The sequence below is a fragment of the Mus pahari genome, chromosome 13 (genome assembly GCF_900095145.1).
Source record: "Mus pahari chromosome 13, PAHARI_EIJ_v1.1, whole genome shotgun sequence".
NCBI lineage: Eukaryota > Metazoa > Chordata > Mammalia > Rodentia > Muridae > Mus > Mus pahari.
The window spans coordinates 37,129,597-37,156,050 of NC_034602.1; the positions used below are offsets into that span (position 1 = coordinate 37,129,597).

At 44.1% G+C, this 26,454-nt stretch overlaps 1 protein-coding gene across 11 annotated transcripts in view; it reads right to left on the minus strand.

Annotated features, from left to right (window-relative positions):
* Positions 1-443: 443 nt before the first annotated feature.
* Ldb2 (LIM domain binding 2) overlaps positions 444-26,454 on the minus strand; it is a 336,086-nt gene continuing 310,075 nt past the window's right edge. The window contains exons 6-9 of one of the 11 annotated variants that reach the window (XM_021210392.2): positions 8,498-8,621; positions 7,357-7,502; positions 4,785-4,927; positions 444-1,805 (exon numbers count right to left, since the gene is read on the minus strand). In XM_021210392.2, coding sequence (XP_021066051.1) covers positions 4,823-4,927; positions 7,357-7,502; positions 8,498-8,621 — 375 coding nt within the window. In that variant the 3' untranslated portion in view covers positions 444-1,805; positions 4,785-4,822. Of the gene's footprint in view, positions 2,069-4,784; positions 4,931-7,350; positions 7,503-8,497; positions 8,622-26,454 lie in introns of all 11 variants that reach the window. The other 10 variants (XM_021210391.2, XM_029544998.1, XM_029544999.1 and 7 more) reach the window with 10 other exon arrangements.

The following is a 26,454-nucleotide window of genomic DNA, read 5'->3' on the forward strand; positions in this document are numbered from 1 at the left end:
CTGCTACACTATCAATACTGGATCAGCACTGGGACTCCTCTCAGATGTTCTGTTGTTCCCCTGTGTCACAGAGCTCCTGCAGTTTTGGTTCTATAGAGCTGTCCCTTTCAAGTGCTCTAGCAGTTTACAGATGGCATAGATGTTGGGGTGGGCCAACTCAAAGTTCTGGATCTTGACCTGGCTGGTAGCTGAGCTGGCCAGCCTGCCTGCTATCTAGCACTGCCCCAGCTAGCTTCCCATTGCCATAGCTCATAAGGGGCAGGGCCAGCTCTCCTGCCCGCTTTTATGTGACTTTCTACCTGTGAGTGTATTCTGACTCAGAGAAGTTGGTGAACAGTGAGCTTGCTTCACACAGGTATTATTCCATTTAGAGTCTTGACACTTCTTATCACTGTGAGCAGATGGATTCACAGGTACTCACACCATCAGCCAGATTCACTTACTTTGGTCATTAACACAGTTTATTATTGGCACACTTACCAGTAAAGCATACATAAAATACAGCTGTTTGATGACACACAGAGCCACTGTGTCTTTACATGTATAGAGGAACATATTAATATGCAAATGGAAAAATTAGTTCTCTTATAAAGTTTCACATAAATACACTGAACTTGCCCCAAAAGAAAAGTCCCCATAAAAGAAACAGGTGAAGGATTTACAAAATATTACACAGGAAATATAGCATTAAAAAAAAACCCCACCAAAATACAGTCAACTAAGATACAATTAAAATAAGAAGAAATAAAAAGCTTCTGATTTATTAAGCTTCCCACAAAATTAATGGATTACATGGCTTGAAAATATTCGGACCCATGGCAAGTTTACAAATGCATACATTTCTCAGGGTCCATTTGTCTTTGTGTACAGAATAAAATCTACCCATATAGCTTTGATGATTCCTTGTTTTAGTACTTGGCCTAAATTGAAACTACTCAGATTCAAGAACCAATTAGCTTCAGCTTGCCAGAAAGTCATCTAGCTGTGTTTTCTCAGGGATCTTGCCACATGGAAACTAATGGAAATTGGAGGCGGTGGGGGAGGTGCATTTAAGCTACTTTCCCCAAACGGGTATTTTTCTTTTCTTTTCTTTTTTTTACTGAAACAAGAAACTCTCAAATGCAAGTCAAAAAAGCAGAAAATATTTTACAATATTAAAAAGTCATCTGTAGTTGGGGTCGGCACGTTACTGAGATCCTGAGCACGTTTGGACAGCATGGCCTTCGTAGGGTGCATGGACAGGAAGTTCAACACATGAGGGAGATAAGACCGTGCCAGGAGATGCGTGGGCCTCTGCTGCTTCTAATTACCGTCAGGGACAGTGTCTATACTTCTTGTGAAGGCCTCCAAGGAGAGGCCACGGAGGCTCATTTGAACGATCCTCTCAATTAAAAAGGGGAAAAAATTGCAAGAAAGAAAATCAGGTCATTATGTTTAGAAATAGATGTTTGCATGGAAACGTTTTGTTGTGTGATTTAAATTTCATCTCTTTTCTCTCCTGATAGTAGAGATTTGCGAATGGAATTCTACCCCATGGGCCTATGGACAGTGGAATCAGGTGCCAGTAGCCCATCTTACTGGGAAGCCTGGGGTGGGGCGTTTTCTGATTTGGTCTCTTGCGTGGCGGGAGGTTTACTGTTCCACGGGCTGTTGTTCCCCAGGGCAGGTGAATTGTTGAAGTCTTCTTCGTCGTCCATGCCGTTGGCCGCATCATACTGCGTGTTTTCTAATCTAGTGATTAGCCTTTCGTCCTCGTCCCCAAACTCACCTCCCATCAGAGTTGGCTCTCCTACCACCATCACATCCTGTGAACAGCAGCTGACATTATTACAGGGAAACCTTAGGGGAGAGAAGCTCAGCTTAAAACAACAGTGGGAGGAGCTTGGGGGACCTAGGACAGACACACTCTGTGCGCTGCACAACAGGGTCAAGTCTCAATGTTCGGGGGGGCCGAGACGCATATTGGATTTCTACAGGAAATAAACATCGCCTCCTGATGTGTAACAACCACGCGAGTTTATGTCCTTAGTGCGCAGCCTGACACCGGAGAACGAGCAATGCTAGCAATCTGCAGAAATAAAAAAATGGATTTTTCAAAATTAAAAAAAATCCACGCTTTGAACTTGCTGACCCGGGGGCCTTTTGAGAGGGCTATGGAACCTTTTTTGGCAATACTTCCAAAAATTGCCACCTCCAGTGAGGGTTTGTGAGTGGCCCTGCCAACTTGCAGAGAGCTTACAGACGGGTAGTTAAGGTACCATTCTGGAATACCCACACAACTCATTCCAAATAATATTTACTCTGTCCCCAGGATGATATACACTTTAACTGAAGACAGAATCTCTCTCTTCCCTACTCTGCCAGGTCCTTTTATGCAGCCAATATCCTTGACATTCTGCTACTTAATTATGGTAATTAATTTAGGTAAAGTTTTCGATAAAAACAATGTTCACACTGATTTGACAATTTGCATAGCTAATTAAGTCATTAGCAAAAACCTGCTGATTGCCAACAAGCCCTGAATTTACCATCTGTTATTTCATGGTGCCTGTCACCTATCTCCACACAGCCAACCCTGCTACCAATCTGGGCAGTAAAGAGAACCACTCCATCCAGCCGGTACCATAAAAGAAAGATGAAGAGCAAGCTAATTAGAATTACTCTAAAGGAGCTGGTAGGCATCAGGGGTGGGGGCAAGCAAGAAGGATCCAAGTAATCACTCTTTTAAGTACAAATTGTCCTTCCATGCAAACAAGAAAGCCACCTACTGCAGCCGGGAGCTCCAGTAGAAGCCACAGCTGGAAAAACTCAGGCCCCGAGTCAGGGTAGGGATAGACAAGACAGAACTCCAGCTTCTCTGTTCAAAGGGAGGATTATATCGGGATGACCCTGGTGTGGGACAGGCTATCTGTCACATAGATTCTTCTGAGTAGAATCTGAGCAGGTTCAGGGCCTGAAGTGGGTGAACTGTTCTCAGCAACCATTTAGGAAGCAGGGTGGGGGTGGGGGGTGGGGGGAGACTTGCTAATCCAGCTGCATAGGATGGGTAGGTGTGCAGCCCTTCACAGGGAACTATTCCAGTACTGGGCATTTAAAACAACAACAACAACAACAAAACCCTGGGGAGCTTTTCCTACTGTCTGGAGAAGAGAGCAACATGGATACCAATTAAATATGAACTAGAACTCTGAAGGAGTCCATTGAACAAACCCTGTATTAATTCCCACCTGGTCTATTCTGGGAGGAGAAATTCTGTTCCAATTAGTCCTTCCCTGCCCCCTTCTTTATTTGGATGAGATGATAAACAGGTTTCCACACTATATTTTCTGACCAGTCCTTCTCATGAACTGGTAAAACTGGTTTTAAGGAGAAATGATCCAGATGGAGTAAACGTATATATAATATGTGAGCTTCGCTAACTCAGCAGTAAATGGACTAGTACAGGTACTGGCCAGATACTGAACTGATGCTTCCAAACAAGTGCTTACTGGGCAACGAAGAGCCAGAAATGACACTGACATGTAAGAATCCTCACGAGGATTCTTAAGATGAGATGCAAACTAGAACCTGTCTTTCTGAGGGGGAAGAGGGACCACGTGATTTTAGATGGACTGTAGACACCACACAGACTTGTGAACATTATTCAGTTAGCCAAGAGGCCATCATCTCACTTACTGGAGTTTGAGGATAAAAAGTGTCACTTAGGTACAGGCAATTAGAAGGCTTTACTTATGGTGAAGAACAGAAGGAGGTAGAAAGAGAAGGGAAAGAAAGATTGGCTACACACAGCATTCGGTTAATGGACACGCTTGGCTTGGGAGGCTTTGGGGGAACATGCATTGAGTGTCAGCTGGCAGGAGCAGGCCATCAAACAAACCTCGTGGGTCTGTGTTAGTACTGTGATTCCAAGGCCGTTGGGAGAAGCCAAAAGAGGGTAAAGAGGTGAAGGGTGGTTTGAAAAGCAGAGGAGAGACTTCAGAAGTAGTCAAATTAAGTTTTTTCCTTGAGAAGGAAAGTCCCCAGCACTGCAGATGTGTTCTCTGTATTAGAAAACAACATTCATGCAAGAAAAACAATAGTGGTTTGCATCACTCTAGTGGGGCTCTGGTGGAGGCTTGTGATGTGTGGAGGACAGCTCTGCCACACACCCCCCACTAGCATTTGCTGGAAAAGATGCCCAGGCATCTTTGCTAAGTTTATGAGAGATGCTATCTATATTGGCTTTATTGGCTATTTAAAAAGTATTTTAATTAGAAACATAATTTTGTATGTATGTATGTGTGTGTGTGTGTGTATGTGTGTGTGTAATCACACACACATGACTTAGTTGATTGATAGGGACCTAGCTATCAGAACCCTAACAAATTTAAACTTTATGTGCATGTCAATACTCAAGGCCATTTACAGAGTTATATGAACAGTTCTATTTGGTTCCTTTCATACCTTTACAAAAGGGCAGGGATGTTCTGCTCTGACTATCTCTATTTGTTACCTTCAGGCGAATTAAGTAGAGATGTGTTGTATAGTCTGGGTTACTGCTAGCCAGAGGATGTGAAATGCAAATCCCCACCCCCATGTCCTGGAAATCCCAGTTCAGTATGGGAGTGAATTTCCTTCCCATCTCCATCCTTTGTGACCCACTTAGGGGCACAGAAATGCATCTGAGAGTAGCCCACATACCCTTGTTTCCCATGAAGCTGACCTCTGCTCCTGAGCTGGGAGCTTCGAGGTACCTTTTCCCATTTCACACCTTCTCACTAATCCCCCGTGCAAGGACCACCAACCTCTGAGGAGGACTGGAAGTGACTCCTTTCAGGGCCCCTCAATGCTTCTCCTTAAATTGGCCAGAAGGGGTCACTGCTGTTGAATGACACAGGTCTCCATCCCTCCCAGGGTTGAGGCTGCAGTTCGGGATGGCTCCTAGCCCCTGCTCATGAAGTGAGAAGCAGAATCCAAGGATTAAACCCTAGTCCTGGCCACACACAAACACACACACACACGCACACGCACACGCACATGCACACGCACACACACTGTTGTTGCAGAATCTATGCAGGCCAGGGCTATGGTCATTGGGCAGGCATCTGATGCCTGCAGATCATTTCTATTCAAACAATAAGATGATGCTGATTCAGTAAAATATGGTTAAAAAGCTGCGGTCACTATTATTTAAATCCCATTGAACTTGAAGACATTTAAGAATATGCACATTTTCATAGCTTGCTTCTCTTTCTTGCTTCTCTTGGTCATCTGTGAGTTCTATTTAATGTAAATACCTTAAGATTCGAGGTACAGAGACATCCATCTTTCTATTTAGTGGTGCCTTGCTCACATAAAATCCACACTCATGAAAGTTCCCAATGCAGCAAGCCTCTACTCAAAAGCTCTTATTGGTTTAGAGGAAAGCAGGAAACCCTAGGTTTGTTAAAGCTGAAATAACTCCACCCAGACCAGGAAGTGCCAAAATATAAGAGGTACTCTTTTACTCTCAACTGTTAAACCCTTGGCAGACATCACTAATGGATGCCCTACCAAACACTACCTGTCAAGAATACTTCTCAACATGATGCTCTGTGAATCTGGCATCAAAGAGGAAACTTCTCAGTCATGCCCAAGTTAGTCAGTGAGCTCCTTAATGACAAAACCTCTTTGCCTTCTTTTAAAATAATTTTAAATCTCAGAATTGCTAGTGTTTTTCATAGCATTGCATATAGTAGGAGCTTAGAGAAAGCTAGTGGAACTGACCTAAATTCCTCCAATATCCATACTTTTTCTGGTTCCAGAATTCTCTGACATCCATTTTCCTTGTTTGCTTGAGGAACCTAACAAAACCCAGGGCTAGAGGAATACATGGGCTACTTTTATGGACATTTTCAGTCTATTTGTTTTAGACTGGGCCACTTTTCCCATTCTCCAGCCACATTCCTGCTTACACAAGGGCAGGTACAATTCTTTGGTGCCTTAATAAGATGCTCACATCAGATACTCTCTGCTGACCTTTCCTCTCTGACCATCAGATATGATGAGTACAAAGGTCCATTTAGGAAATAGAACTGCTTAGAAACTGAATTCAAATGACCCCCTTTATGTCTGTGGCTAATATTTCTACTAACTCCGCCTCTCTAATACAGTGAAGGTAGAAACCACGCCCCAATTTGTGGAAGTCAGGAAGAATTTCACAAACTCAGGGAATCCTGAGCGCTGGGTTTCTTATGTCTAAAGAGACTGACCAATAAGAAATGGGCTGAAGGGCAGAGTAGAGAGGCACATTGGCAAGTGGGGAGTTTCCAGATAAAAAGTTTACTCTTGAGGACAGAGGTGAAGTAGGACCAGAGAGGGGTTGGCGCGGACAAGAGATAGTGGGTGCAAAGGGTAAGGAAGACAGAGTAGGGAAGAGGTGTACCTCCAAAGTCATAGTGTCTAGAAGTCATAGTGTCAAGGAAGGGTCAGGATTCAACAGAGTCAAATGCCTGGTGACGATCATGAGCATGGGCAGAGGAGCCACAAGGAATCACGGCAGGTGGTGACAGCAGGTGTTTGTAAGGACAGAACTATTTGAAAGTGACAGTTTAACACTGCAGTGAGAATTTGGAAGCAGGAAAGGCCATGGTTCAGTTTGAAAAGAATCAACCAGTGGTGAAGAAGGCCGGGCAGTCTACTCTCTTCGGACACTATCTTCAATACTCAGTTTTAAAACATACAGCATGCTCTTTCCCCCCTCCCCCCAAGTAGCCTTTGTCCAGGTCCAGAAATAAAAGCAAGAGGTCAAGGGGCAAAAGAAGTGGGATCAAACCAGAGGCTGGCTCTTCGTGGGCTAATGATGTATCAGACAAAAGTTTACAGAGCTATACTTCTAGTAGCTGCAAGCTAATTACCTGGCTCTTAAATAAGAGCGGAGGCCCATGCTGGGAAGACCTTGGCAAATTACAGTATGGGGCCAGAGCTCGGGAGACCAGTTTCCAGGGGCATACTGGGTCTCCAAGGCTGCCGCTGAGAGGCCTTAATATGCCACGAAGCATGCTGCTAAGTGATGCTTTAATTAAACCTTGAGTGCCATATCTCCTGTCAGTGACTCTGATGGCTTTTTAAATTCAGGTCCCATCACAGCAAGGACTCTTAATATGCCCTCCTAATTCTTTATTTGCAGGGGACGTTACCATGGTAGGGTTCTTACTTCTTGGCCCATCCTACCCTTTCCTTACAGCGCCCCTCCTCCCAGCTCCAAACTACCCAGAACCTATCTTTTTCTTTTTCCTTCCGAGAGGAACCCCATCCCCCCCCTGCACCCCCCCCCCGAGTTGGGTGAAGAGGAAAGGCAAGGCTTCAGCCTAAAAGCAAAGTGAGACTTACAGGTACCTGAGTGGCCAGGCTCAGGCTCGCCGCCGGGGTCTTCTTCTTGCTGCCGGCGCTGTTGGTCGTGTTCCCGGCACTGCTGTTGGACGTGCTGCTTGTGGAGTTTTTTCGTTTTCTCCTTTTGGTTGTCGGTTGCCTTGTGGGTTCTGCTGTAATGGGGAAAAGGGAAGAGGGATGGGCTCTAGGGATAGAGTCTGAGGCAACGCCCCCCCCCATACTGTCCCTCCAACGACGTTCTTATTATACACTGAAAAGAGAACTATTGAAAACGCCCCCATTCTGTGTAACCTAAAAATAACAATAAAAGAAAATGGATGATTTATTCCCAGCACAAAATGTGTGAAACTCTTTTCTTCTGCTCATAGCTATGACACGGTTTTTATTTAATTGTTCTGTCTAATTATATATCAGTAATTCACTAATAGTGCTTCAGAAGCAAGCTACAGGTACCACTTTCATAATTGAATTTAGAATAGTTTTACCAGTAGAAAAGTTGGGAACTGGCCTACTTCTTTTCTTTGTAACAAAGGAAACAAGGACCCAAAGGCACCTCAGAAGGTGCAAGGTTTGTCAAAGCTGTGGTTAACACTCTCCCTACTATGTTCATGTCACATGGCAGCCTGCCTTGACAATCTTGGTTGTCACAGCCTTGGTGAGATTGGAGCTTCTCAGCTGTGTAGAAACACTAAGTGGTTTGGACTTTGGTCTTTAATAAATGCTACTAATTAACAAATAGTCTTAGGATGTCTCTGTATGGCATAACTAGAAAATGAGGGAAACTAGACTTCTTCAAGAACGGCCTGCTCAGAGATAGTGAAAAATACTTTGGATTTGAATAATGGGACAACTATTTTCTGAGAAAATGGGAATTCATGGCAATGTGTGGTGAGGATTATTAATTTACTTGTTGTCTCTTTGTTCTGTGTTAAGATATATCCAATGTAGTATCATGCAGGCACACCCATATACATATAATAAATGTATCTTTAGGAAGTTCTACATACCTATGTCCCAAAACATGACTGGAATACTCCTAGCTACCAACCTTTCCTGACAAATGAATCATCATCTTCCTTTTGATGGACCTTCATCCCCAGAACCTCTGAGAGCATATTTATAAAGACAGTGAGGAACGAGGGCATACCTGGCGGTGCCACCATCCGCTGCCACTTCTGAAACAGACAGGTCTTCAGGCAGTCTCGGGGACTGAGGTTGTAGGTTTTGTGTCTCGACATCAGTTCCTGCATTGGCTCCAGTATTACACACAACTGCAAGGAATTCAAAGTCACCGGTGTTCTGCTACTCGATCATATTAATTACAATAATAATTCTAACAGCTGGAATCCATTAGACAGCTTAAGGGTTTGGTTTTTTTCCCCCCTTTCTGTCCTGGTTTTGATTTTCTCTATGTATGTTTGAAGGCAAAGAAATATTACCCATATTTGATTATGCCCACTTAAGATAGTATTCTTTATAACATGGTATTACAGCCAAATGTGATTTACACACACACACACACACACACACACACACACACACACACACACACTTTCCTGTACAGACTTGTTGAATACAGACAGCTCTGTAATGAATTCAGAGGCCTTTCCCTGGTTAAGGAAGGCTGTCTTCTTCAGAGCTTACTGCTCTGACTTCTGCTCTGGCTTCAGGCTGCTGTTCTTGTTTGTCTAACCTCATGCTGTGAGTTTCTGTGCTGGCTTACACAGGTTATCTGGTGGGGAAATGCATCTTTTAAACTTTGCAGAATGAGGTGATGCTTCTTGCTGCTGATTCTCTTAAAGACAGGTGATGAACACTCTACACGTTTTATTCATGTGCTCATTTTTAGTTTTATTTTACCCGTGTGGTTCCTGTAAGTGGTACATATCTGTAGACTCTACCGCTGGGCACCTTGTCATCTCCTTTGTATAGCCTTTTCAGTTTTACTTTGGGCCAAGATGTCTAACAACAAAGATCGATTTAAATGAAAGGGACCAAATTATTTAGGGTGACCTTAGACTTTTCTGGATTCCTTTGGGTGCACACATGTCAGAATACCACTGCATTGAGAATGTTCTACTTACGAGGACAAAGCCTGCGACTTTGAACAACAAGCTATCCATCACACACAAGGGCGACAGTGATGGGAATGTTGGCACGTGTCTGCCCTTGTACAATGCGTGGTAGCCTTAGGAGAGGCATGTGTGCAGTCCCTAAGTTTTAGCTTCTGTTTGACTTCCTTACTGTTCCTTTCCTTTTACATCAGCCCTTACCTTCATCATCTCCCTCAGATACTTTCTGTTCAATGCTTGTTATCTTCTCCTTGTGGCTAATCCTTGACGGCATAGAGAAGGATGCCCACACATCTCCCTGTGTAAACTGCAGTGTGCTGTCCCTCTGATTTTCCTCTTGCAACTAGAACTTTCTGCTTCACTGACTTATGCAGCCTTCATGGTCCTCTGCTTCCGAGGCTCCTTTCCATGAGGTCATAGTGTCTTGGAATGCCTCCGTGCCCCAGTGAACAGATGCATTTAAGGAGTAATGCTTAGGAAGACTATAAGACCTTTCCAGACTCAAAGGGTCTAAGGAGTGTTCATTAGGTCTGACTACTGAAAACACAGACTTGGGTGCTCAGCTCCTTCTCACGGACTGTGCACATGTCACCCTTAATCCACATTTTAAACCCCCAAACCTGCATATGACTCTATAATTTCCCATGAGAGTTTCAGGTCCTCTGCCTCACAGAATCTGGATGTCCCAGTGGAAAACACTACTCTGTCATGTTTCCAGTTTCTGTCTGTTCTTTTCTCACTTCCTCCTCCTTCCCAAGTTCCCTCCCCAGATCTAAGAAGGATCACAATGAATGTTACCTAGAAAGATTTTACTGGTTAATGACAGATTTGCTAAATTTATTAACCCTAAGTAAGGGTCTTCTGTAAACTTCTAGTTTCTTTGGAAGAAGGAAGATTTTGAAGGCCGAGCAACACACACACACACACACACACACACACACACACACACACACACACACACAAAACGTCCAGCACAGAAGTGAGAAAGCCTCTCTCCTTGGCCCTTGGGAATCCAACATTGTAGATCCTGCAATACAACCTGCAATCGCTTGCTAGATCTTCAATGTATAGGACCTTCATCTTTATTTTATGCCCCCCCCCTTTGAAATCTAAAATGCCAGTAAGGAGAAATCAACAAGCAGACAGAATTCTCTTGCAGTTAATTCTGTGTTTCAACGTGGTGAGGGCTGAATGTGTGTGTGTTTCCCGATAAGGAACCTTTCCCAGGAGTCAAAGGATACACAGAGCGCATGCTGGGGACAGTGCCACCATGGTCTCTACTGGCAGACCTTAGAGTCAATCACCCCACAGACCAGAGACCGATCACACTGACACTCAGAGGTGTTTGCAGTCATGATTATGGCAAGATAACCTTTCAGAAATCCCAGGGGTTGGGAAATACTTTTTTAAACACACACACACACACACACACACACACACACACACACACACACACACCTGCAAGACAGACAGACAGACAGAGAGAGAGAGAGAGAGAGAGAGAGAGAGAGAGAACAAAAAATTTTCAATTATTTTCTTCAGTTCATTTCTGTTTGTTCTACATGCAATCCTGATGACTGTAGAAGACACAGGTGACTGGGACCAGCTGGGGATTCTCAGGATGGAGTGTGACTGTCATCAGGTGTGTCTCCTTGGACATGCAGCTGGATAGCACTGGGTTTTTAATTTCATCTGGAAAGCAGATACCCACCCACCTTGTATGGTGAGAATCTGAGGTAAGGTGTGTCACACGCAAGCACTCGGTGTGGCGAGTATTAGGGCATGACTGTTAGGAAGCACAACACACAGTGCACACCACAACCTCATTTCTTGACATCAACACACATTCGCTCAGCTGTCAGGACTGAGGCTTTTGTTGGGGACACAAAATATGAGAATGCCCTTCTGCCCTCCAAGACTATATTGTCCCCTTAGGAATGATTTAAACAGATTAAGAAATCTACCCTGGGTTCACAGTTCAAGTGTCTCAGGAAATCACCTCCATTTGACAAAACTATTTTTCATTACATGATAGGCTGGATTACAAAGATGACCTGCTTGGACCCAGAAAGGGTGACCAACATTAAGCAGGGTATGGGTTGTGGGAGCTACACTTACTTCAAGAACTTTGAACTCAGTTTATTTTTCTCTTTGTTTTTTGTTTTGTTTGTGTTTTTTAGTACTGCCTCTTCTTTCTGGATATTGGGGGATATTTCTTTTTCAGAAGCTAATCCTTACGGTCTCTTTCTTCCACTTTAATATGAAAATATCTTTCTATCATTGTAACCCATCCCAAAGGAGATTGCATGTTCGCATGCTAATCAAGACTCTTCACAGTCATTTCTTAACATTGGAGAGGTCCCAGGATGGCGAGGCAGCCCCACCCCTTTATTCATGTATGCAAATGAGCCATCCTTTCTGTGGAGCTGATGCTGGCTTTGCTGGGCTGTGTGCTGTAGGTGGCAGAACTAACTCAGATAAGAGCTGGTCTCCTGCGCAGCTAGTCATCACATTCTGGAAATAGCAAAGCCTTACAACTGTTACAACAGAAAATCAGGAAGATTGGGGAAGTAGGTTTCTGTTGGACCCAACCAACTCTTGGAGCGGCGATCCTTGCTCTTTCTGATGTCTCAGACTCTCTTGGGAACCTGGTTTGGAAGTTGTTCAAGCCACCACAGTCTCATATGACTCTAGGTAAACATTCCTTTTTTCTTGTAATAAGTGTGAGCCAGACCTCAATGGCTTGTTTTTCCTATACTGCAAGTGTGCACATATGCGCGGGCACACACACACACACACACACACACACACACACAAAACATCATAATAATACAAGTCCATTGACTCGGAAGAACAATTTTATAGCAAAGTTGTGCCTGCCACCAAATTCCCAGCGCATGAAAAGAAAGGCGACAATCTATATATTGGTAGCATCTGCAACTTCTGCAGCAGCACGTACGGAGTTCTGTAGTTTAATTTTGTCTCTTTCTGTGGTACTGTAGAATATTACCTGGTATCCAGGTAGCTGTAGAAAGGGTAGGGTCATCAAGGAGCCTGTGCCTTGACTACACTTGAATAAGAAACATTTCAACATGTGTGGCTGCCCAGGTCAGTTAGGCCCCCTGGGAAGGTCAGGTCTCATCCTCAAAAGGTGCCACTTTGCAGATTTAATGAGAGTGTAGGCTAGGTTTGCGCTGCATGATTCTATTCTGCCTTCCTGGGATCCTGACAAGGGGGATTTGCTGAATGAACGGATGCGTGGATGGATGGGTCAGATAGTGAAGCCAGATTAACAGCAAGGAGTCATTTGTCAGTAGCAGACAAATCAGGCACAGTCCTGTGGGCTTAGAAGTGATCAATCTATCCATCCGATAAATGACTGATTGCTTCTTCGGCGCAGAATGCCTGACCCAAATGCATATGTGTGGGCTGACTGGGCAGGGAGAATTCTCAAGATTTCTGCAATTTCATATTAACAGAGAGACTAGGAAATGTGGGCAGTGTGCTCCATCTCTTTGTTTCCCTTTCATCTGATAGTTCTCCAGGAGGACTCTGATTACCTTCAGCTGCACATACACGCTCATCTGCCGCAGTTCATCTACAGAGTTGAACAAATAAGTGGCACTTGTCGGTGTTAGCCTTGAGCTACAATAAAGCCGGTGTCCTGAAGTCGGCATGTAGTTGTCCCCATCTGCCACCAACAATCAAATTCTATCCTTTTTGAATAACACCTCAGTGTGAATCATCTACACTTCTTTTTAACATCTACTTTTAGGTTATGTATGTATATGGGGTGTGTGTGTGTGTGTGTGTGTGTGTGTGTGCCTGTCTATCTATGGGTGAGTGCAGGTGTATTCTTTCTGGGTCTGAGGTGACAGAGGACAACCTCAGATATAGGCCCTCACCTTCCATTTTTGTTTGATGCATGATCTCTCTGTTACGGGTTGTCTCGTATGCCATGCCAGCTGATTGATGAGCTTGCCCCTTCCCCGAGTTTCAACATAAGAACATCGGACTTAATTAATTAACTAACTAGTGTGTGTGTGTGTTGTGAGCCACTGTACTTGTGTTGAGGTCAGAAGATAACTCGTTGTTGGTTCTTTCCTTTTATTATCTATGTTCTGGGTGATTAGGCTTGGTTGGAAGCAATTTACCCATCATTGATCTATCTCACTGGCCCCACACGGAGCACTTTTATGTGCGTTCTAGGGATTCGTATGAGAGTCTTTCCATTTGTATGGCACTGAGCCAGCTCCTAGCTACCTACTTTTTATATCCAGGACTTTGCAAGGATTCAGGTGGACACCTTGCTCACATCTCTGCTTAGGCCTCTTCCATCCAGCCATCAAAACAGGATGTGGAGAATCCATGTTCTATGTGCCAGATCTGGCCATCCTGTCTTCCAAAACCCACTTCTGTGTACGATAACAAAGACGAGCAGTTGGACCAAATTCCTACGATCCACAAACCCAAAGCCACTTCTTGCCCTTCTGGAATATATGTTGACTCTTGTTCTGAACAGTGCTAGTCTAAGGAGGCAGATTGCAAATGACTCGTCACACCCCCCCATGGCAGTGTAGAAGCAGAAGCAGACAGCCACTCAATTTGCTGCTTCTTTCATTGACAAAGATTTGTTTTTAGAAACAAACAAAAAAGTCAGATGAACTAGACAAGGTATCTAGTGACACAGTTGATTTGTGATGAAGACATCCCTTTCCTATCACTACTGTGGACCAGTGGGGGTTTGTTGTTGAGCCTAGCTCTGCTCTGATAATTGCACTCTACTCATGTCATTCTGAACTTTTAATATTGTCGAAGGTCCAACTCAAATCCCACCTGTATCTGGGGATCTCCACTGCAAGGGTCTCACTTGCCTCTGTGACTCTTATTATTCATCTCTATAATCCCAGCACTTACATTGGCACTGGGAATTTCTCGTGGACTTGTTCAAGCCCTTCTCTGTGGCAGGGCATGTTTTACTTTTCTTTTTATTTAACACAGTAATAGGCATACTCAAATAGTTGTTGAGTCATAACTTAGAAATAGCCACGGAGTGCTCAAGTCTCTTCCTAGAGTGTGTACCTTCACATGCTAATTTTATCATTAACCTTGATCACCTCTTGGCCCACTTTTACAGGTGAGGAAATTCAGCCCCAGAGCTGGTAAGTCATCCGGAGCAAATAATGAAGGCTGTGACGATTTCAATGCAGCTAAGGTAAAAAGGTAGCAGAGCCTTCTGAAGGGCAGGGGAAAGGTTTGGTTGTATTTGTCTGGCTCCATCAATGCACTATTAACTCTTAACTGGTGCTCTGTTTACCTGTGGGAACAGGACACAAATAGCTTAAATGCTGATAAGAAATAGAGTCCAAAGTCTTTCTCCACCTCTCTCTAGCTCCTTGCATGTGGCGAAGCTATGTATTTCAGGCCTTAGACTCAGATTCATCTGGGTCACATCCTTCACATCTGTCATTTGCTGTCTCTTCTTTCCCAAGTATGTTAGACTCTTTGAATCTGTTTGCTCATTTGCAAATGGGAATAAATGATGCTCACAGAAGACAGCTTGAAAGAGTCAGGGCAAGCTCTCGCTGCAGAGCCAGACACAAGACCAGTACTTCAAAAGATGGACATTGGTGTTTTGAAGAACTCTCTTCGCATATCCCCTTTGAGGCAGAGGAATGATACCCTTGGGGCAGGTGAGCTACTCTGTGGAGCTAATCACAGGGTCTCTCTGGTACTTTGAGAGTCCCTGTGAATAAACCCCAAGAGGTGCTATTCATGCACTTGACATTTTACTAGACAAGGTCTGAAAATCATCCCTGTGGAGAACTCAGCAATAGTTCTAGAAGGTTGAAATCCACAAACACCAATTCTTATCCCTACCAACTCATTCCTCCCGAGAAAGTGAGACTCCACAGATCTGGTAAGAAGGCGTGGAGAGTCATTAAGGAACATTCTTCAACAAGATGCTCCGAATTGGGAAATGCATTACTAAAAAAGATATCAGAAGAAGATAATGTGTGGAATTACAAAAAAAAAAAAAAGGAGGCAAAACAAAGCTGAGAGAAAGCACACAGTTGCCCACCCATAGCAGACAAGCAGATGCTCATCACCACACCCTCTCTGCCCAGAGAGGAAAAACAAGCCAGCAGCGGAAATATCTCTGCCTTCCAAGCTATGCAATTCCAAACATCAGATTACGATGTGAGTTTATTTCCTGATAGGATTAAAGGCAGATTGGTTGTCAAATTCAAAATATCCCCCTTTTTATCTGAAGCTTCAACCAGGAGAGCCTTTGCCTTTTTTCAATTGTTTTTTAAATTGATTATTCACGCCTGTTATCTTCTCCAATGGGTCCTTCAGATTGGGGGCCACTGCTATTAAGGAGAGAAAAATAGTAGTAGTGGTTGCTTGATAGACAGCAGCTGCCATTCATCTCTGAAAGAGACCAGTGTATTTTTTGCCCTCACAGCTACCAGACCAAATATTCTAATATCTATTCTTTGATCTCACTTTGGAAGCTGCTTCCCCTTGACCACACAAGCTCCTGATGGAGTCTCCAATTCACCCAGAGGAGGTGTGTCCTGGCTGCTTTGCTGAGCCAAGGCAGCCTCTGGAGACACTGCATCCCTTAGACCCATGGAGCAGTAGGGGTGGGGGATGGGAGGGAGACTCAAGGTCCCCCATTACCCCCCTCCCATGATTATAAATTTATCTGCAGAATTTTTGAGCATAGACAAATCCTCCATGGTGTTCAGGTTGCCTTCCTACTGCATTTAGTGTTCTGTCTTTTAGCTCTGCATCAGCCACAAGGGGATAGAGCCTGGAAGCTATTTACTAACTGACTTCAAGTAAGGATTGGTCTATTGGAGACCAAAGTGAGGTTTGTTCATGGGACTTCAGGTCTGAGTTATGCAGAGTATGGGCTTTTCGCTACAGAGATACATTCTCTCAGGTCCGGGGGCTGGAAACCTGGAGGCAAGGTGTAAGCAGGACCATGTTCTTCTGGATGCTGATGAAGGAGCCTTGTGCTTTCAGGATGCTGATGGCTCCAGCATCTTTGCTGTTCTTGTCTTGTCACTTTATCATCCCAGTGTCTGCCTCCCTCTCCATATGCCTTTTCCCAGTATGCAATTGCATCATCTCCTCTTGTAAGGAGGACATAAGTCATTGGGTTGAGGGCACACCTGAAATCCAGCAACATTTTATGTGGCAATCCTGTAATTACATCTGCAAAGATTCTGTTTTCAGAATCATGCTCTAAAGTTCCAGGTGGACATGAAAATTTGAAGGACTGTCTGTTGGTCGGTCTGTCTGTTTGTCTGTCTGTATTTAAATAAGTGTTCCTCATTCTGTCTGAAGTACAGGTCACTTCCGCAGCAGCTTTCAGCACCCAGGTCCATGACATGTTTAGCCTCTATTTGGTAGCCTGACAGGTATTGTTTGCCTGTGGGCCTGTAGCCCAGGAGTGACACTGGTGATCTTAGTGCTGGCTCATCTTCCTCTGGCTGCTTGTCCAGGCTAGTATTATTATTGTTATATGTCCATTTGAAATCTCTCTAGTAAATTGCCCACTATGAGTTTTGATTTTTCCTGCATGGATGCTGCTTAACAAACATGGTTTAGGAGACATTCAGCAATATATAAAAGATTAAAGGGTGATGTTGGGATGAACGGGGCTTCATGCATATGGTATGTTAACACATTGCCTTGGCTTTGAATTCTAGAACCTAATAAATAGGTAACCATGAATAAATTCCTAAATCTCTTGGTGTTGTGGTTTCCCACTGTCAAAGCTAATACAACACTAGTACCTCAGCAACTAGGTTAGTTAAACAAGCAACAATCCACTTAACCAGGTACTATCATATGGAACATGCTGTCCATGATTTTAATGGCTTTATGTATAAATATATATTTGTACATATGCCCGTGTATATTTACATGAACACATACACACACACACACACACCAGCTGAAAGTTAGATTTTAATGTTAGAATGGATGCCTATAATCATCACCCTCTATGCAGTATGTTCTGGCATTTTCTAGATCTTTTACCAGCATCTGGGTTCTCTGTATGGTCTCTAGATGTTTGCAAAAGGAACAGAAGCCCCTGCTCTATCATCAACAGACTTCCCGGCGGTGTTATCTGTGTCTACGGGGGTATGCAAGACTTTCAGGCACGATTAAGCAGTTCTTTTTGATCAATTGCTGTGGCTGCTGTTGAACTAGGAATCTGAAAATAAATGCTAAGTTTACCCTGGCAGACACTCAGTCATGGATTGTAACAGAATTAGGGTTTGAAAGAGAAACAGAACCAGGATGTATGGATGTATGAACGTGGTCTCAAGGAAGCATGTGCTCATATCTGGGAAGCTTTCAGTGAATGAGGCTCATTCACCTAAGAGAGGGTAATCTGCTTTACTGAAAGTTAAGTGACCATAGATGAAGCGTATTTACAAAATACCGCCACAGCCACACCACCAGCCAGCCTGGATAAGATGGCACAGGACACTATGGCAGTGTTGAACTGTCATCGTGTAAAATATTAGGCCACTGGCTTGTGTCCTCATCCTTAATGAGATTTTTCTTTCATATCTCCGATCATTATGCAATCTTTTCATTGAGGGTAATGAACCAATGCTTGCACATGATTATGACACCGTGTGAAAGAACAACAACGAGTTCACCGTCAAAAAGGCCTAGATCCACACGATCCACTTCGCGACTAAAGTGACTTGACCTAAGCCCAGAACGAATCTCATGGGCTCCTCACGGTTCTCTGTGTGCTCAGAACATGGAAAAGGGAAGAGTACTAGGAATATGCTGTGGACCACGGGCAACTCCAGTCCTTTAGTAGGCTTCGTGTTAGAGCTGGGGTTTTTAACCTCTGGGTGAAGACCTCATTGGGGGGGGGGGGTCACCACAGCATGAGAGTATTAAAGGGTAGCAGCCCTAGGAAGATTAAGAAGCACTGTGTTAGGACACACAGGTGAGAAGTAGCATTTCCAAATGGGCTTCTGTGGTGGCTTGAGTGACAAATGATCCTCATAGTCTTGGTCATTTAAATACTCAGGCCCCAGTTGCTAGGGCTCCTTGGGAAGTGTAGGAGGTGTGGCCTTGTTGGAGGAAGTATGTCATTAGGGGTTGGCTTTGAGATTTCAAAGACACCTGCCTTTCCCAGTAGTCATTTTTGTTCTGTGCTTTCTGTTCAAGGTGTGAGATTTCAGCTTCTGCTCCAGCCACTATTCCTGCTGCCTGCTGCCGTACTCCCTGTCACGATGGAGGCCAACCCTCTGAAACCACTAGCCCACATCAGCTCTTCCTTTATAAGATACCTTGGTCACGGTGTTGCATCGCAGTGATAGAGGAAGAACTGAGACCACCACATATTCTAAAAGGGTGAAGGTATGTGGAAGGACCACCAGAAAGAATCCGTGTGCAAGCGGAAACATATGGGTAAATGAGGTGGCCAGGAAACTTGGTGGAAGAGATCGATGGCCAAAGTTACATTTCTGAACGCCAGAGCAAACCTGGCATTGGAAACTGCCACACTGGTTCTAGCAGTAACAAGGGAGGGACTGACTGGAGGTGCAGTGGGCAGATGGGCAGGGGTCAGGACAAGCAAGGCCATAGTTTCTGTCTCAAAGAAGGTGCAAATGATGCTGCAAACCCTCACAGAAATGAATGCTTAATGGAAATGTGATGACTGGTGGGGTGGTTCCTTCCATCACATGAGAAACATCACCAATTAGCATTTGAATGTTTTTAATGAAACAAAAGCATCAGACATCCTAAAAGACAAATATTGGCTGTTTCAATCTCAGAGCAGGGAAGCCTAACCCCTCCGGGGAGCCATTGGTCACAGCATGGAAACCAGTAGTATCCCCCAGAAGTATCCCTCTGCTGCTCCCTTAGTAAACAGAGGCCTCTTTCCTAGCATGTGGTTGTATTTCCCAGGGAGCTCAGAGACTGCATGTTTGCAATGGCAGAGCATTAAACACTAACATTTATAAATGAGCCCTTATAATCTTAATACTGCAAGGAAGGGAATTGGGAATTGTCTTTGGGAGCTGTTGGTGACAGTTTCCAAGGAACATGGCTATCTTGTGTGAACAGTTGTAAAAGCTCACAGAATGCTTATGCCTGCCTCCTTCCCCAGTGCTAATACCCAGAAGACCAGCCAAAGCAGCTTTGTGTTCTGGGGCTTGGACTGGCATCCCCAAGGCTACTGTTTGGAAGGACTCTCTGGGCAGTTGCTGGTGAGATGTAGGGTTTGTTTTCTTGGTACGGACGCCCAGAGTGTGGCTACCTTTGCACTGTTAGCCTGACTTCTCTGGGATTTACATCAAGTAACAGCCCTCCAGCTATACGCTGTGCTGACACAGCAAAGGAGCGATTTCTCAATAATTTGACATCTGGATTGCTCCTGGCTGCTCCATCAATGTGCACCCATGAAACCCCGTTCTATAGTTACATAACTTTCAAGGAGATCAAATTAGTTCCCCCTTATTGTTGATGTTCTTGCTGGTGAATGGATCTCTATTGCCCTGAATGATGATGAGCTGAATAGACATTTTCCCAATGGTGCTAGGGTCCCAGTGGCAAAGACAGTTGATCAGCCTTATATCATTGGAAATTGGCGCATAGAAGGCCAGTAAGAAAAAAAAAACAAAGCAAAATTAAAAGGACAAAACCAAAGTAGTGTGGAAAGAAGGGAGGAGAGAGGGAACAAAGGAAAAATGGATGACTTCTTCCTGACTCTGTGTGTGTGTTCATGTGTGTGTATGTGTGTGCACGTACGTGCTTGTACATAGAGGCCAGAGGTCAATCCCAGGTGTCCTGCTCAGTTGCTAGCCACTTTGTTTTTTTTTTTTTGTTTTGTTTTGTTTGTTTGTTTGTTTTGAGACAGGCTCTCTCGCTGAGCATAGATCACACCTATCCAGTCAGGTTGGCTGCCCAGCAAGGCCTCAACTCCCCAAGTTCTTGGATGGCAAGTGCACACTATCACACCTGGCTTTTCTAAAGTGTGCTCCAGGGATCAGAGTCAAGGCCTCATGCTTGAACTTTACGTTCTGTGCCTCCATTACAGCCCTCCTCTCCGACTCTTATCACTAGGTACCCCAAGTAACAAATAACGGTTGGGATCCGGGCACAGGAACAGCAAGGCCACAGTCCTTCGTCTTCAGGGTCTTCATCTTTCTCCCCTGCTGTCGTTTGGAAACGTGCATCTCTTGTCGGCAGGGTTCCCCACCCACCCCAGAGTATTATGTGGCCTCAGGAGGACTACAGATGTGTTCGCTTCTTTTCTGTCTCCCTTCTGCTCCCCTTGGGAGACCTTCCAGCCCCTGTACTTCTCCATGTTGTCTCCGCCTTTCTCTTGCTCAAGGCATCAAGGTCACTGTGACCTTTACAGAAGATCTACAGGTAATGTTGAAAATATTTCCTATTCAAGCCAGCCAAAGGGTCCAATATTACTGGGGTGTCTTGAGACATACGTGGCTTTCTGGTAGACACCTATCTAACAAAACCAACTCCTGGCATTGAATTCATTGATGCTATACTAGAAAGCGTAGCTTCTCGGTCCTCACCCCCACCCCCAGAAGGACCAGGAAGTGAGTCTATTAGGTGGAGATAGTGATTTAGAGGTGATCGGGTGCTTTCTAGCTAGAAGGGCGTGGCAGTGCAACTGTCGTTCCCTCTTTCCAGGCTTCCATATCTCAGAATCCCAAATCATTTTAAAATCAAGAACCATAGATGATCAGATGCCGGTTATTACAGGAATCTCAATGCCTGACCACGCCCAGTCCTTGTTAGTGGTGAGAACAGAGCCCAAGGCATTGGGGAGACAGCCAGTTCTCACCACGCCCAGTGAGTGGTCATGTCTCCTCGTACTCTACGTCTTTCCCTCACCACGGCTCTGGGGAATGTGGTAAAGGTTTTCTTTCTTCAAATCAGTCATTCGCTTTTGTGAGGGTGTGGTCTCTGGACTTGTCCTTAGCTTTCAGGAACAGCTTATAGCAAGTTACTCTCCTGTGCATTTGGAACTTGGTGCCATCAGTGGCACTTGCTTGTTGGTGCAGAATGAAACCCCCCCGAGGCATGCAAGGTGTCAGCTCTACCTCAGTGTCCCTTGTGACCAGAAGCAGAACCAAGTGGCCTCAGGCCTAACAAGAACCTGTTCAGTTATAGCTGAAAAAGTTTTGTTTCATCTAAAAACAGAAGAAATATTCCCATATTTCCTTTCTTCTGGGGTTACCTGCATAATAAAGCCTTGCTTTGAAGGTCCATGTATCCTTGTTTAAATTACTGTTCCTATTTCTCCTCAGCAAGATGCTCTTAAAGCTTGACTTTACTCAATTTTATTTGTGTGTGCCAACAGAAGGACTCCTGAAACTGCCAGCTACTATTTTGGTGTATGTAGGATTGGGCAGGCTGGATTCGCCTTTCCCTTCATGGAAACAATGGGAGGGCTCTGTGAGATAGGCCTTACTGTCTGTTCTTAAGGTCAGAGCAATCAGGCTCAGAGAGATGGAGGTGATTCTCCATTCATACATGATCTTATTCTATCCACATCTATACATTATCTCATGCTATCTTCATGACAATGGTTATAGATCCGGATCTGCGCCCCCTCCCCCAGCCCCCGTTTCTTTGTTTTTAGAGATGTTAAGTACTTTGTTCCCAGAGTCCTAACTAACCAGTCATGGAATAAAGTGCTCAGCAAACAGCAGATGCTCACTAACAAACCGTGGAACAAATGGGTTATCCCAAAGTCCCCGTTCCCTTTCCATTCCCCTCTGCTGCCGGAAAGTGGTTATCTCTTTCAAACGGACTGAGAAGCAGGTGGCCAAGCCTTGTCTTCTTAGGGCCATTCCAGTTTCTGTTACCCCCCCCCCCAGAACCCCCAGCTCCCAACTGTATCTTTCGGAAACAGCAGATTCCCAGCCCCTCTTTGCTATCGGATATGAAGCTGGAGAGTGATATTTCCTTTCCCTTAATTCCTCCGAGAGGCAAACAATGTTTTCCTCTTGAGTTCTGCGTCAGCTCCTGACTTCGTTAAGCCAGCTGCACGTACCAGTCACATCTTTCCACGCAGTGTGAGATCATATCGCCCTGGCTGGTCTTCGTTGTGATTATGAAACACATCCCTTGTCACTCTTCACCTGTGTCCTTGGCAGCCTCCTCAGCTTCCCAAACATCATTTGTCTTCTTCAGGTTCTTCTGGGTCCCAAATCAATCACAGGTTTAGAGAATCGCCACCCACAGTTTAGGGCTGGCAGAGCTGAGCAGAGGGACAGACACTTTCAAATCGGGGACAGGGTATAGGAGCGCCTACAGTCAGAATGATTTCTGTCTAAAAACACTCAGGAGAGGACGCTGCAAGGTATCAGATGAGGAAGCACCCATATTCGTAGATTTTCACGAAAACTTTGTCGTTCAAACTAATGAGCTAATGCGGAATAAGACCTGCGATGAATGCAACTGAGTTCAAATAAAGCCTCTAATAAAAGCCTTTTTCTGTGGTTTCAATCTCCCTCAGCACGATTGTCTTGAGCATTAAAAATAGAGATTTTTTTTTTTAGACTGAGAGTTTTCTTTTTTTTTTTTTTTTTTTTTTTTTCCTGAGAATTTGATTACACAGTGTTTTTTTTTTTTTTTTTTTTTTTTTTTTATTAGTGGAGGGGTGGGGCAGGAATCAACATTTCTCTTTACCTTTCCCTCTTTCCTTCCATTTTTTCTCTCTTACTTTATATTGTGATAGGTATTAAGGTTTTGAAGGCACATAACAGATGATGGGTTTGGGACTTCACCATGGTCTCGCTAGGGACATATATACACTCGAGTGCCTCTTTACTGGAGCTCAATCACAAATGCAGTGTTTTCCACAGGATGCCATTTTTAGACTGAATTATAGGAAGTCTGCAGCACTAATAAATGGATAAGAGGCACCGAGTCACAGAATATGGTCCTGTGCCAAGGTGAAGGCCAGCTTGGCCTTTAGCCAGTGGACTGTAGATTGATGTTACAACAGCGAAAGTAAAAACGGTGCTTACAAAGGAATGATTAATCGGCTGACAAAGGTCTAGGCATTTTAGCCCCACTCTTAAGTTCCAGCTCTATTAATAGTAGCATATTTTGAACTTTGTTGGTAGTCTTGGAGTCTCCTACTCTGAGGTGGGTTCATTGTGAGATCTTTTTTTTTTTTTTTTTTTTTTTAAGATTTATTTATTTATTATACATAAGTACACTGTAGCTGTCTTCAGACACTCCAGAAGAGGGCGTCAGATCTTGTTACGGATGGTTATGAGCCACCATGTGGTTGCNGGTTATGAGCCACCATGTGGTTGCTGGGATTTGAACTCTGGACCTTTGGAAGAGCAGTCGGGTGCTCTTACCCACTGAGCCATCTCACCAGCCCTCATTGTGAGATCTTAAAATCAGATGTAATTTGGGGAGGTGAACACTGGACAAATGTTGATCTTTCCGTCTCTCTAATGAGTGATGTCTATTTATTTGTCTCCATGACACATTACACATTACACCCAGAGCTATGGGTGTCTTCTACAGATATGGTATTAGCTTCCAGGAGCCCTGGATCCTCGGGGTATTCAGTTGGCTTTCTAAGGTCATTTTTGATTTGAGGAACTGTTGTTCTTCTCCAGGAAAAACTGATCTCCCTGCGTCATTTTGACCTGACTTAGATGGGAGCTACTCCCTAGGAAGTTGGGAGCCAGTCAGTAGACTCTTGTTCCCTCTATGAATGAACTCACAATCTCAAGCAGCTGGGAGGATGGGTCGAGGAAAGGACCTTTGTGATGAAATTAGGGTGGCCATCATCTTCCAATATCCTGAGAACAGTCCTCGACTGTAACTCACAGATCTGAAGATGGCCCTGAGATGCCTTTAAAAGGTCTTAGGCAATCAATAGAGCACAATCAATATATTTGGAGTGAAACACGTTTTAAAAAATACCTTAGGAAACATCCGTTCTCATAAGTTTTTGTTAGTTTATTCTTGGGTCTATTGGCTAGAGTCACAGAGTTCTAGATTTTCAAGAATTTCTAAACATAGCTAATAAGCAGCACATCTTGTATGTAGCTTATGCCTGTGGCAGACGAAGAAAGAGCCTGGGTTTTTGAATCAGACCTCGATTTAAAGCCCACCATGGGCCTACAGTGATGCGCCTCTCCTCAAGCTCAGTGTTGTCAGACTGAGTTAGAGCACATGAGTTTGAAGAGCACACACACAGAGCATGATCAGTGGTCAAGGAGAGGAAGGGAATGCATTCTGTGGCTTGGTCATCGCACGCTGTGTACATACGTCAGGTTATCACAGCACACCACAGATGTCTATCATCAACTTGTTTCAGTTTCTTACATTAATAACAACAAAATGTTATGAATAAAAAAATGTTCGTGACACGAATAAAACATATGCTTCCAGCACACACCACTGTTTGACTCTGAGCATCAGTTTAGTCTCTAGTCCATAAACCTGAAACTTATAGGAGAGTAAGACAGAGAAGACCGGCTCTCTCATCATCTCTGGATCAGTAATGCCAGACACCCTGTAGGTAGGTGGTCACTTAGGATGAGAACACACAGGCTTAATAACATTCCATTCAGGATGACAAGAAAGTTGCAATTCTTTTCAACTTGAAATTTTTAATTAAATGTACTCAAAGGAAATGCAGATGAGGCCACCAAACAGGGTCATCCAATGGTTACTGGAGGCTCAAGCCTGCTGCAGAGCAAACCCCACTGAAGGGTGAAGCTTCTACGTATTGGTAGTTCCAGCATTAATAATATCTCAAACCAGATTCATAATCATGTAATTATCAACACAATTCATATCACACAGCATGTGAGGGCTCTGAATGATTAATCACTCCAGTACACTCGCCACACAGTGCACCAAGCTACAATTTCAACTCTCAAGCAAAATGAGTGGGGTGGGAACGTAGTGGAGAAGCCAGCCGAATACTCAGCTAGTATCTGCCTGGGGACCAGTAAATAACAATGAGTGCCCTGTCTACAGCGCCTGTGGGGATGGCAGTTTTAAAGTCCAAGCTTGAGTGGACTTGGCTTGGCTCCCAAAGCCTGTGCAGGACAGACTATGATTAATGTTCCTGAGGTGCTTATTCAATCTCAGTCTCCATATGCACCCAAGGGGCAGTGTGATGCTTTCATGTCAATGGACAAGACATGGTAAGGGTGGTCTTCTAGTCAGGCTTACTCCAGTGTGGGGTGCCTCCATGATTTGTATCATGTACCCACCTTAGGACCTCAGAGTGTCTTCACAGCACTCTTTTAGCAATGGCCTAAGGGAGGAACATGTTTTTTACTGATGGATTTTCTAGAGTAGTATAGCAGTCTTGGGTGCTGAGAACAAGGTAGAGAGACATGTATGTACAACTTTATGTTGTGCAAGCAGCTTCCAGAGCATTGAACTTCACACAGCTCCCCATACACACTGCATATATATAATGTACACACACACACACACACACACACACACATATATATATATATATATATATATATATATATATATATATATATATATATCTCCCCATTTGACAGACAATGAATGACAAGGAATTGTTTCATTATTCTAGGTGAGCTCAGAGGAGCCCAACTTGGCTGAGATCCCATCAAGGAGAAGGGCATTAGATCAGGAGGGATGGGGATAGACTCTGTGGAGGGCCCCTTTGCTGCTTAGACTACACTGTTTTGTCTGCCGGCCTTCCTAGCACCTGCTTTTCTTTTGATCCCATGGTCTAACACCTATGGCATGGGCATTGTCTGCTCAGAATGGGTGTTAAACTGCTTCCTTGTTCTTTACAGCAAATCCACACAAATGTTTAAAGTCCAACCAGGGCTTTCCTGCCTATCTTAGCTAACATGTGAACATTAGGCTAAAGTCTGAGGTTGCAGAAGTACATGAGTTCCTGTTTCCTAAACTTGGAAGTATGCAGAACCCAGTTGGGGAAGATAGGTGAGTCAAAATTCCAATTATAATTCATTGT